Raw genomic sequence first — 12,761 nt, forward strand, 5'->3', positions numbered from 1 at the left:
AAGCGGCTCGCCGGTGGGAGCGCTGACGGAAACAACACATGCCTAGTTTGTTAGCTTAGCATATGGTGCTAAAACAACAACAACAACAAAAAAAATACTAAACAAAAAAGCGATTCCCAGTTGCATGGATGGCACCGTGTCTGTCTGTAAATAACAGTGAAGGCAGACTCCAGATTTCAGATTTTTGAAGTTTACAGTTTATTCATTCATGATGTATTCTTACATAATATAATCCTATTTATTATGTAGCTACACTTGGGTATTTTTCAATTGATTAATTGTGAAAGAAACCACTTATTCACTAACAGGGCATAAGACGTACAGAGATCCACTTAAAATGTGAGGTTGTGTGTCCGGCTCCTGGCTCCCATCTGAGCATTCTGGGAAAGGCACTCTTGATACAGGGGTTGCATGAGCCTGAAACGTTACATAAGCATGCCTCCGGTATACCACTCGACGTAGGACGCATATATGGAGGCTCTTTCATAATTTCCCGACAGCTGAGCTTCAAAAGGCTCTCTCCGCCTCTCGTGGAGACGGCACTAAGCTGACACGTCCCGTCCCGCCCAAAACCGCTCGAGTGGAGAGACTTGGAGCACCACCTCTACAATAACGTCACACAGTCACCGTTTTCCCTCTCATTGCCTCTTATCCCAAGAGTCATGACCACTATTCAGACATGATAAATGTTTTGAAGGGGCAACCATTCGAGGAGTTATGGCTGTCGAATGTGGCAGCAAGTACAACAATGTGAGGGGGGGGGGGCACCAGTCTGCTGCTCCAGCGATCTGTGGCCATGGTGACAGGAGCATGGCGCCTGCAGACCTAGACAAACAGGAACACCCCTGGGGGACCTGGCCTTTCAGGTTCTTTAGGTGTCTCTGTCACACGCCTGTTACAAATGGTTGCCGTGGTGCTAGGAGAGCGCAAACCCATAATTCAAACCCATAATAAAAACGGTGATAAATTTATGATTTAACTTGCAGGATGACATCACAGCCTCCGCTCTCTTCTGGCACTCTTTCTCTCCTCTTTCTCTCCCTCTTCCTTTTTTCCTGTTCTATGCACAATTGTGGGGAAATGATGTAGTGATGGATTTCCACAGCTGATTAGTTCAGAGTTTTGCTTCTACAAACCGGATCCACCGTCTCCACTTTAATGGGTAAGCACATCCTCTGTCTCCACCTTAAGGAGTTAGCGTATCCTCCGTCTCCACCTTAAGAGGATAACATGTCCTCCGTCTCCACCTTAAGAGGATAACATGTCCTCCGTCTCCACCTTAAGAGGATAGCATGTCCTCCGTCTCCACCTTAAGAGGATAACACGTCCTCCGTCTCCACCTTAAGGGCTTAGTGTATCTTCCGTCTCCATCTTAAGGGATTAGCGCATCCTCCGTCTCCACCTTAAGAGGATAGCACATCCTCCATCTCCACCTTAAGAGGATAGCACGTCCTCTGTCTCCACCTTAAGAGGATAACACGTCCTCCGTCTCCACCTTAAGGGTTTAGCGTATCCTCCGTCTCCATCTTTAGGGGTTAGCACATCCTCCGTCTCCACCTTAAGAGGATAACACATCCTCCGTCTCCACCTTAAGGGGTTAGCGGAACCGTCGTCAGGGCTTTGCTCCGAGCGCACTGGCTGTGACACACAGCCCAATGCTTCCTGTGCATGCCAGCTGCCACACACCCCACACCCCACGTGCAAAGCGCGTCAGCATAAAAACACACTCCTGTCATCTAACTACAAACTGCCCTGATGTGGGTGAAGGAAAAAGAAATGAAAGAAAAAAAATGTCTGTGTCAGTAGCAATCTGAGGATAGCTGTAGCTCAGGTGAGTAATCCTGCCCCTCAGAGCAGGCTTTTACAAATCCCCCACCCCCCACAATGATGTGTCACTTCGCTTCCCACCAGGACGGTGAGAGATTAGCAGGCGTCAGAGCCATGGTGAGGCAGACCAGGTGTGGAGGCAGGTTAGTGCATGGGGGGGGGGGGGGGGGTTGCCCATTGGAGTCTGTCTCCATGACGATGTCAGCCAGCATGGAGGAGCAGATGAATTGGTAGTGGGATGCTTTTGCTGAATGGCTATCAGTGCTTGGGTGTGGCACGTCACAACCAGCCGTATAAGTGGGGGGTGGGGAACCTCCTGAAAGCCTTCTGACACAGAGATGCAATGCTGAATTAACGTGCTGGGGGGGGGTCGAGCGGATACAGTGCGATGAGGATTATTTCCTGGGCCGGTTTTGGCCCGTGGTGTCTAATGGCCTGGCCATGAATGTTTAATGGCAGCGGAGGAGGAGATGAGATGAGGGGAGCCAGCAGCTCGCCATCAATGGGTAACGGTGATACGGGACTGGATAGGAAGTGGGGCCACCGTGGGGGGGGGCTGGGGGGGGTACGTGGCGACACAGCTCGTTCTCAGCGCCGGTCTCACCGCCGCCACAGCGCTCAAGACGTGAGGCGCAGACGAAAGCCATCGGCGCTCCGATTTGTCAGCAGGGTGGGATTCACGTGGCGCCGTCCCACTCCGCAGACACGGATGACTCAAGCGGAATACCGGGATCTACTTGTACTCTTTGAGTCAGACCGTTACCGTGTGCTGGAATATCTCACTAGAAGCTTTTATCCAAGCCGACGTGCTTTTTTTCGAGCAAAACAGACTCAGGGGATTCCGGGGCGTAGTTGGGGTTACAGGAGTTACCCAGGAACCCGACAGTGAAAGCACTCTGTCGGCCCTAGGATTTGAACCAATGACCTTCCGATCTCAAGCACAGCTTCCTAACCCATCGAGCCACACACCATCCCCCACACCCTACATGCATACCTCACGCTGGGAAACAAAAAATTCCCTATCATACAGCTGCATATTTTGGAGAAAAAAAAAAACTAATTATCTTGCTTTTGTTTCGGCCAAGATATCCTTCAAGAATCGCATGAATTACTTGACATAAATTAAAAGAAATTTAAGGCCACGACAGAAAATTAAGCAGCACAGAAAGGGTTTCAAATGAGATATTTGTAAGTCGCAGGAAAAATGGCCGGAAATTTCTAGAGATACATGACCGGTCGAAGACAGGGAGCAGCTGAGATCTCACTGTAATCTCATTTCAAGACATTCTGAGCTGCCGAAACTCAGAGGCAAAGTAAGACATCTTTGAGGCTGCTAAGGGGAGTTTTTTTTTTTCCAAAGCACATCTCCGTTTCCGTCTTTCACTGATCTTGCTTTTATCTACTGGAAATTATCCGGAAGAAAAACCAGTGATCGCACTCCGTCTTTTTTTTCCATCCTCTGGTTTCCCCAAATAATGGTCCCCAGTGCTGTCAAAGCGTGAATGACTGTAAACATTCACTCTCCCCAGCAGCTGACATTAAAGCTGCATAATGCAGCCTGTCACAAAGAGACCATTTCATCTCTCACTTTGCAAGCGCAATATTTGACAGTTTCTTCCCACAAAACCACCCATTGATTTTTTCTGAACTGCTCAAAACATACATAAAACAAAACACCAGCTAAAAACAGGATTGATCCCCGACTCTGTCACTCAGCCACCACAACGACAGAAAAACGGCAAACACCACTGTAAATCCCCCAAAGACACTTAGCACGCCATCAGCACGCAGAGTTTTGAGCTTTTTTTCAGGATTATTTTCTAGAATGACAACAAAAACAAGCAGACAGCCAGCCATATTTGAAAAGCTGAAATTACCATTACAGTAGAAGGGCAACCATTGAGTTTCTCTGTGTTACTTGGCAATTACACAGATAAACTGCCATCAACCATTATATTCCGCAGCGATTTTGGATGCTGAAATGCTAAAATTATGCAGGTGTTTGTTTTTGTATTTTTTCTGTCATGTGACGATTAACCCTCTGTGCCCCGACCTCCCCAGGCATTTCTAATCAAACCACAGAAGATGTTCTGAATCATTTCTCCTTCCTGCTTATGGGACCCGCCATAAAGTTCAGTTCCTCTCCCTTTTCTTTTTGAACTTGAACCACGTTCTCTCGGTGACACCCACAATGGGAGGGTCTGCCTCCATCTTCAGCCTGTCACCTCCCCAGGTGCAATTCTAGGATTTCTAACAAGGCCTACAATTTATATAGACGAGCCAACCTTATCACTAGCCAATGATACGACCAATCAGTGAGTGACTGAGGAGGAAGCCAATCAGTTTTCAGCCCCTATGGCCCTGCCCCCGTACACGGTCCTATACCTGCCTAGGCAAGCCCACCTACATCAACAGCCCCACGCATACCCCCGAGCCCACAATGTCGGTGGAGAGCTCCTTGCCGCTCACATCACTGCCGGAGTCCCTTTGTTTTGGTTTCATAAAATATTTAGCTTTAATCAGCAGATGTTGTTTTTAGACGAGAGGGACTTAAATCATCCTGTCACTGTGTCACGTCGCCACACGTTCCGTTTAATTCTGATGTATTCTGTGTGAAATTCCACACCACCCTTGAACCCCTGCTCCAAGCTTGCGGTCTACGGTGATTTCTCACAGGGGAGCTTATGCTGGTTAAAAAAACACGCCGTGTTTTGTTGATGATACAAAAAAAAAGTTACTGCTGCTCTGTTGCTAGAGTGCTAAGCTGAAATTTAGACGCATCAATTAAAAAATAAATAAATAAACTGGCTTTCCATCAGTCCTGGTGCAAAAATGTTCACAGAGCACTAACGAGCCCAAATCTTCACAGACACACTCACTGGAGAACCCAGCATTCCACTAACTCCTGACTACAAGAAAGGTTGGATGAACAAGTTCAACTGCAGAAGTGGAGATTTTTTTCCCAAGGAACAAAATATATAAATATTAATTGAACAGTAAGAGTCAAAGCAGGTAGCAGACACTAACAGTCTGCCCACACTGCACACTGTAAATAACATGCAGAGAACACTGTGATCCAGTACTGGATAAGCAGTTATGGAAGATGGCTATATCTAAATGTAAAAATCAGTAGGGTTTATACAGGCATGATACAACATAATATGGTAAAATGATTTTAGTGCATTGATTCTGAATAAAATCTCGCATTCATTTAATTAATTTCATTAATTTCGCAGGCTACCAATGACTGATCTCCACTGTCCTTAACCACTGCATCAGACCCAAAAAACTAGAATGTCCTTCCCGTTATAAACCCCCCTCCCCCAACCCCGTCCGTTCGGAAAAGTGAAGCGAGTTCAAGCTAATGACGCATGAAGTCACGTGACCGGTCTGTCGGCCCGGAGAGCTGGCTGAGCAACAGGAGGAGGAAGCCAGCGCTGTGACCATGTGGTCTGGACCGGTCTGGACCACCACTAGGGCCCAGGCGAGGCAGTCTGTGCCAGGGGACAGGGGTGCTCGCTCGCATGCAAGCTGGCCCGAATTCTGTCCTCAGCACCAGCGCTCAGAACAAAATGAGGAAGTGCCTTTGGCTCCTGAACATCTTGCGTTAAAGTCTTGAGAAGCTCCAGCAACAAAAATAATCCACCGCCTCTCTTTCACAGGTTTACCTATGACTCTCACAAGCCACCCTGATTCTACGTCTTTTAACAGCTATGATTGATACAAATGGGCCACTCATTAGCCAATGATATGTTTTGAATCGGTACCAGCGGAGGGGGCATTTGGGAGGCCAATCGGCTTTCAGCTGGGGCCACTGCCCCTGTGGCCCCGCCCCTGTATACACACCCCTGCAGGCCTCAATACATTGCAACAGCGATGGCGCCTCACCCCCAGCAGTAGGGGGCGCTATGGGACTCGAAGTCTGGCCAGTGTTCCCGACTGTCTGAGAGAGAGGGTGTGGTCACCTTACTTCCACTGACCACCTCTGTCTGGATGGCCTTCGGTTCCAGTGACATCACCGCGAGCAAACGGACACCCCTGATCTGGGGTCAAAATAACCCCCAGCTCCCCCACTCGGAGGCACACACACCGGCCCACCGTCTCACACGTGCCAGCCCCAGGCTGATGCATTATTTATGACAGACAGGAAGTTGCGCTGCATGCGCGCGGCTGCATGCGCACGGGCGCATACTGTCCAGGCAGCCCGCGCCGCACATCACCCTTCAGTTCTGTTTTGATACCACGCCTCCGTACAATATGCCTCACAGAAGCTCTCCCCCCCCCCCCCCCCCCCGACCCACCCCCCAGGGCTGTCAGCCCACCGCTGGAAACAAACCGCAGACTCAACTCGCATAAGTCTCCACTCTCTGGTCCATAATTATTACCGCTGCACCTGACGTTTCCTCAGAACGCCGACTACAGCAGTGCTTCTCTGCCGTGGGCTGCAAAAAATAAAAATGAGCACACAAATTTTGCCAACAATTTTTTTTACCATCACCAGCCCCCCACACCCCCCCAGGAGACAATTTTATCCTGATAATAATGTGTGCCCTGAGGCCAGATGACAACCACTGATATAAAGCATCATCCTCCAGCTCCAACTTGGCACCCCCCATGTGGCGATGATACACTACCTGCACACACACACACACACAGGTATGCAATTATATCTTTGTTGGGACTCTCCATTCATTTCTATGGGGAAAACTCTAATGCCAACATGACGACCTTAACCCCCACCCAGCCCTAACCTTAACCATAAGTAACCAAACAAAATATGAGACATGCGATTTTTACTTTTTTAATTGTATTCACAGATCTTTCTGGGGACCTTAAAAAGGGTCCCCACAACATCGAAAAACAGTTTTTTATTACATTGTGGGGACCATTTGCTCCACACACACACACACACATACACACACACACACACAAACACACAGAGTCCTGATAATTACCCTACCGTGAGAGCAGCATGAAGACCAGATATAGGCTTACACATTGCCTGGGGAGGGCAAAAATAAATCAGCATAATTGGCCATACAATTCAGATTATGAGGGAGTGCATGCATGTTTCCATAAATCTAAAATAGCTACTTCCTGACCTTAACTGGACCAGAGCTAACAGGAGTAATTCCTGCATAATTTATGAGGACGCCCTTCCAAAGTGCTGCTGTCCGACGGATATCTGCGGCCGACGATCCCTCTCGGGGGTCGCCTCGGAAAACTCAAAAGACATGGTTTTCCGGAGACGGCATGCAGGGGGGCATCAGCCTTGGCCTTCCGTATTCCTCCATCCAGAACACGAAGGTCGGAAAACCGCGACGGAGAAGCCGAGGCAACTCAACCCGGGGGGAGTTTCTAGCTACCTGGTGTAATTTCAGGCGAGGCGTCACGGGGGGAGATTACGACCCCGGCGAATTTACAAAATTAAAAATTAAATGAAAGTCATCGACAACATAAGCACAGCAGTAAGAAAAGAAAAGAAAACGCCAACTAAGGGCTTGATGGCCCCTCATGCATCCACTCCTCCTCTCCCAGCTCCCGGGTTAAACGCTGATGCTCCAGTGACTCCTAAAAAAAAAAACCCAAAATTTCCAACCATCTACAAGAAACTCAAATCACAAGGAAGCCTGAGCCAGGGGCCCTGGGTTAAAGCTGGAGTGCAGCCTCATCTGAGGTCTATAAACATGCCACCTCCACCCCCCCGCCGTGTGGAGATAGACCCAGTTGATTCTGAGGCAGGACTGTGGATGGGGGGGATGTGAGGGGGGTGCAGACGGGACAGTGCTAGCAGGTTCTTTTGAAGTTGCTGAGTTCAGGGAAATGGAATCCGGGCAGGCAGAGAGGATCTGACGGCACCTTACAGCCGAGACCCGCAGTTACTAAGACACGGACGCTCTGGGGAACGTCTTTCTCGCGGCTGGATTGTTCCGTTGCCAAGCTACAATGACATTTTAAAAAAAAGAACTAATTTAACCAAGCCTGTGCGAGGTCTCTAACTGAAAGCTCCTGCTCTGCAACGCTGTCTCGAGGCAAACAACAAAAAAAAGGAAAGATGGGAGTAAAATCTGATTCCTGATGTTACGAGAGGCCGGAAAGAAGAGGGCACGTTCCGTCGTGCGCTGTCTATGCCGAGCGACACGTCACACGTAGCCGTCGGCTTCCGAGGTGCATCTGCTGTGATCGGTCGCCCCGCTACACGGCAATGGGAATCGATCGGAATCGTAATCGTGACCGAGTCTGGGTTATGGAGAGCCGGTTGGCCCCGGGCAGGTTACCGCGAGGTCACCGGAAAGCACAAACTCACCGGCTCCACGAACCACTTCCATGGTAATTTAACGCAAGGCTCAGCGGAGCCGGAGTTACGGAGTTACGGAGGTCTGGAACGCAGAGTGTTATCCGTGTCAGAACACCAATCCCATTCTTTATACCAAAAAGGGTCATTTCAATAGGATGAGAAGGAGCGACTGATATACTGTCAGCAAGCACAGGAGGCCAGATTTACAGAAATCCTCCACAGAATTTGAATCTCTCCCCATATTAAAACCTTCCCCTACATAAAATGCTTTCAAACTATTTTACCAAGTGCCCAAAAAAAATAAAAACAATCCTCTTCTTTTCATGCTAGCTCTTTTATTTCCAGGAGCCCTATCACAAATGTAATCACATTTGCAACTCAAGTTCGCCATATTGACCCAGAAAAGTCCAATTCACTAGCAGCAAACGATCTGGTAGAGGGAACGGTTCTCAAACAGAACCACCCTCAGCTTGCACCGGCGTCAGTGTTGGACCGGCACCGAAGAGGAGTTCCCCCACCAGAGCGGAGGTCCCCGAGTGATGATGCTGACTCCGTGTCCCGATACCGCCCCCCCCCCCACCAAACCAAACCCACACGAGTTGGTGTGTGTGAACGGCACCCACATGGCACTTAGTCAAGCACACAGATTAGTCATAATCATTTTAAGGGAGACAGACGCTGGTGGGCATATGCTTCTGTGTTTAGAGATGCAGCCTCCCGAGGGCGGGTGCGGGGGGGGGGGGGGGTGCTGAAGATGGGGGGGAGCGAGGGCTCAACAAGTGCGAGCCAGACTGCAGCCATAACCCCCCCCAGAGGCTCCCATTAACTGTGCTTGCCCTAACTGTCCTACCAAGCCCAAGGCACTCTTAACGGGAGCGATTTCTATTTTGGTCTGCGTTTACAGAGGGGAGCAAGGGAGTGTGTGAGGGCAGAGAGAGAGAGAGAGAGAGAGAAAGTGACAAAGAAAGATCAGGGGGGCTGGCATGATGGCCCACGTCCAGGGAGGAGCTGGCGAAAGTGGAAGCTCCTGCCGGCTAACAGCTTGAGACCGCAGCATCAAGGAAAAAGGACAGAGCCCCTAGTGGCCTGTGTCTCCACTGCGGTTGGCTGCGAAGGGGGTGGGGGAGGGGCGACGGCGTCTGGTGAGGTCGGCACTGGGGGTTGGTGCTGGTGGGTTAGACGTAGCATATGCAGGTGACCGGCACGGGGAGGACATCGCCACGACGCTCTGCTTCTAGGCGGCGTGACGCGCACCAGCTTCCGCACGCACAGGCTGCAGCCAAGACCTGCCTGTACGGCCTGTGATCAGAAGCATCCGGCACCCTCCTCACCCACGTCAACTTCATCTATAGCTGCCGGTTCCAACTCTCTTTCTCACCACAGACAGACTTGGCGCTATATAAATCTTCAATCAAAGATCGTGCACCATACCCATCTCTGGTAACAGAAAATACACTGCACTTAAAATTAAGACACGAAAAGACAACAAATATCAGTAAAATTTATAAGCAGCAAAGTTTAATGATGAATAGATTTCACACTCAGTTCGGTTTTCAAAAACAAAAAGTAAGAAGGAGAAAGGTTACAGGATAACAAGGATGACAAAATCGACAGTACAGATTGGGGGCTAAATATAGGAGTCATGCATAAATTGTATAAATTAAAATATCGTCTAAAAATTAAAGGGATGCCTGCAGGATATGAACTATTTCAGCTATGATGCAGTAATTTCAGAAAAGAAGCGCACCCTCCTGTGGCGGCAAATGGAAACGCAAGGCCAAATAAGTCCACCAGGACGAGGCAAATTACCCGAAATAAGAATGCATCTGCGTTACTGTCAAGGCGGAGGCCACACAAGAAATCGCATTTTATAATCAGCTATGCAAATTAAAAGTACCCATCAATCGCATTTAAAAATCAATTGTGTTTTTAACCACACAATTCTGCCCATAATTATTGCAATATCTGCGAGCGCTCTAACATCTGTTTCTGAATTAAGGAGAAAAAGAACTGGACTGAAATCACTTCACCTACAAAGAGCAACAAAGAGGACGGGCAAGAGTTGCAACGTTTTTTGTGAAGGCAGCTCGTTACACTAACATCATGGTGAGACACCATGCCAGTGCTCAGCACACCCCTTTGCAGCGCCAGCCGCTTAAACAGAACCGTATTCAAATTCATCCACAGACCAGAAGACATGCAGTACCTACCCAAGGAAAATAAAACAAGCCGATTTTAATTGCCCGCAGGAAAGCCAGTGCGGTATAAGGTGTATTCCTGATTGTCTTACATTTACCTTTAATGCATGACTAAGGAAAATACATTACTGATCCACTATATGATATAAACCGCCGTGATTTAAATAGCTTACTATTTACTAAATGGTTTCAAATTGGCTACAAAGCGGCAGGATCTATAAGCTAAAGTTCCTGCCACGAGACAACAATTTATAAGATTTCATCATAATTTCGTGCGCATGTGGTTTTCTACAACTATTCCAGCATACTTGGCGTGAATCGATTATAATTTTTGCTAAAAAAAAATTGCAAAACATCAATACTCTGGAAAATTGGAAATATCTGATAAATAACGGAAACCTGATAAACCCCATTCAATCACTTTGGAATATTATTCGAATCCGTATGCATATTAAATAAAAATTAAATGTAAGACATCTGCATGCACGCAGCAGCAATTACTAAATGGGGAGCCATCTGGAAAGTAAGCGCGAGATAAATACAGGAGTAACCGTAAAACTTTAGTACTGAGCATCATCTAATATTGCACTTCAACTCACCTTGAGCAGCCGTTCCTCGGGTGCTGAATACACTTGCTATCAAAGTGGCCACATACCAAATCATAGTACTATTGCCAACCAGAAGGAAACCTCATCATATCTCAAAGTGCCCCTTTCAATAAATCTTTCATAGCCGAGCCCCCCGGACGGTGAACGCTCAGTCTGCTGCTGATACCCTTTTATTCATGCCCTGCACACTTTTTCTTCAACGCTTCCCCTCATTCCTTCCCTCCCCTTCACGCCTTTTGCATCCTCTCTCGTTGAGACGGAGCACCTGCACCAGTGAGACGAAAGCAGACGGAGCGAGCTGGCGAGGGGCAAGGTGAAACCAAGCATGACGTTTTTAGCTTCTGCGCCCGCCTCCGCTGCCTTTCTATTGGCTGTAGTGGGAGGAATATGGGCGTGGATTGGTCTTGTCGTCCGTCGCTCCGCAGACAGGGCCAGGCGAGCCCTGTTTCAAGGTGAGTTGGAGCGTGAAGTTGCACAGGAGCCGCAGTATCATGCGCAATGAGGGAGAGCCGAGTTAGCATCTTCTCTTCAATTCGTCGGGGCCGTTTCTTTAATATATACGCCGCACTGGAGAGATATATTGTAGGTATCATTTCCAGGCTATTTAAAATAGATTTAGCGGCTCGATTGATGCTTTCCTTGCAAGAGACGCGTTAGACGAACCGTCGGCTGCGTCCTTCCCAGGCTGATCTCAGGCTGGGAATGACCGTAAACTTGACTTTTAAAGAATCAGTGAGGTCAATACGGCGAGTATACGGTGCGCGCATTGAGTCCTTTTTTTCCCACGTTTAATTTTTTGACTGCCTCTGTATAACATGGCACACTGGAGGAAAAAAATGCTGAATTATTGCAGTGATTTATTCAAATTTTCCGCGCATTTGGCAGTATTGTAATCTTACTTAGGAGCTGTCTGTCAGATATCCATTTGGTTAGGCTACCTGCCAGCTCGATGTGCCTTTACAGACGCATTTCGTGTCGCGTTAGTAATCAGTGCGCATTTGCCTTAATGTTAATGCTGTGTAGACGGGACACGCATCGCACTTAAGCGCTGCGTGAGAATATATGTATATAAATAATGGGAACACTGCCCCCCCACACCGCCGCAAATGTCATTTCCTAATTTAGCTGCAGAATGCCAGCCACCATAAAATGTTTATTATTACTTATCACGTCTTGCTCAGCGATATATATTTTTTTTTCGTCCTGAGTGTGGAATTAAAACGGCAAAAAACCGTGCCTGCCAGACGACCTTAGCACCAGCAGGGAATTAAGTTGAGTAAAATGTATATTGTTAAAACATGCAAAAAGTCTTACAATTTGCGGTTTCCGCCGAAACAGTAAGGAAACAGCTGCATGAAATCGAAAAACTACAGTCCCTAGTATTAGTTATAATAAAAAAAATATTTTTAATAAGATAGACAACGGTTCACATTACTTATCATTTTAAACACCGGTTCATTTGGGTTTTCTTCATACATATACGCTTTCTATATTATTTCAGTAGTCAAACATCTTATAATTAAAATTATTTTTGCTTAAGTCCGTCAAAACCACCGTTTCAGCTCCTCGGTGGCTATTTACATTGAATCCAGTTATGGACTCGGCCACCATCTGCATCTATAAGGCCATCGTGAAACAGCATTGTTTGCTGCTCCGCGAATCTCAGCCAAAGATTTTAACGGAAACCTTGGTGGCCTGCCAAATAAATCTTCTGTCTTTAAATTCGCAATATTCGATGCAAGTTTTATTACAGGATTCCCATTTGACACAACTCATATAACTGGGCGGTTAACAAAGATTGGACCAAAGCCGACTCTGCATCCTACAACA

General features: G+C 47.7%; 1 protein-coding gene across 1 annotated transcript in view; it reads right to left on the reverse strand.

Moving 5' to 3' along the window:
- The window catches only part of igsf9bb (immunoglobulin superfamily, member 9Bb), a 115,110-nt gene extending 103,693 nt beyond the window's left edge, over window positions 1–11,417 (reverse strand). The window contains 1 exon segment of the mRNA XM_048983887.1: window positions 10,923–11,417. Within this exon segment, the coding sequence (XP_048839844.1) occupies window positions 10,923–10,986 (64 nt within the window). The 5' untranslated portion in view covers window positions 10,987–11,417.
- Between the last annotated feature and the right edge of the window lie 1,344 nt (window positions 11,418–12,761).

Source organism: Brienomyrus brachyistius, chromosome 18 (genome assembly GCF_023856365.1).
Source record: "Brienomyrus brachyistius isolate T26 chromosome 18, BBRACH_0.4, whole genome shotgun sequence".
Lineage (NCBI taxonomy): Eukaryota > Metazoa > Chordata > Actinopteri > Osteoglossiformes > Mormyridae > Brienomyrus > Brienomyrus brachyistius.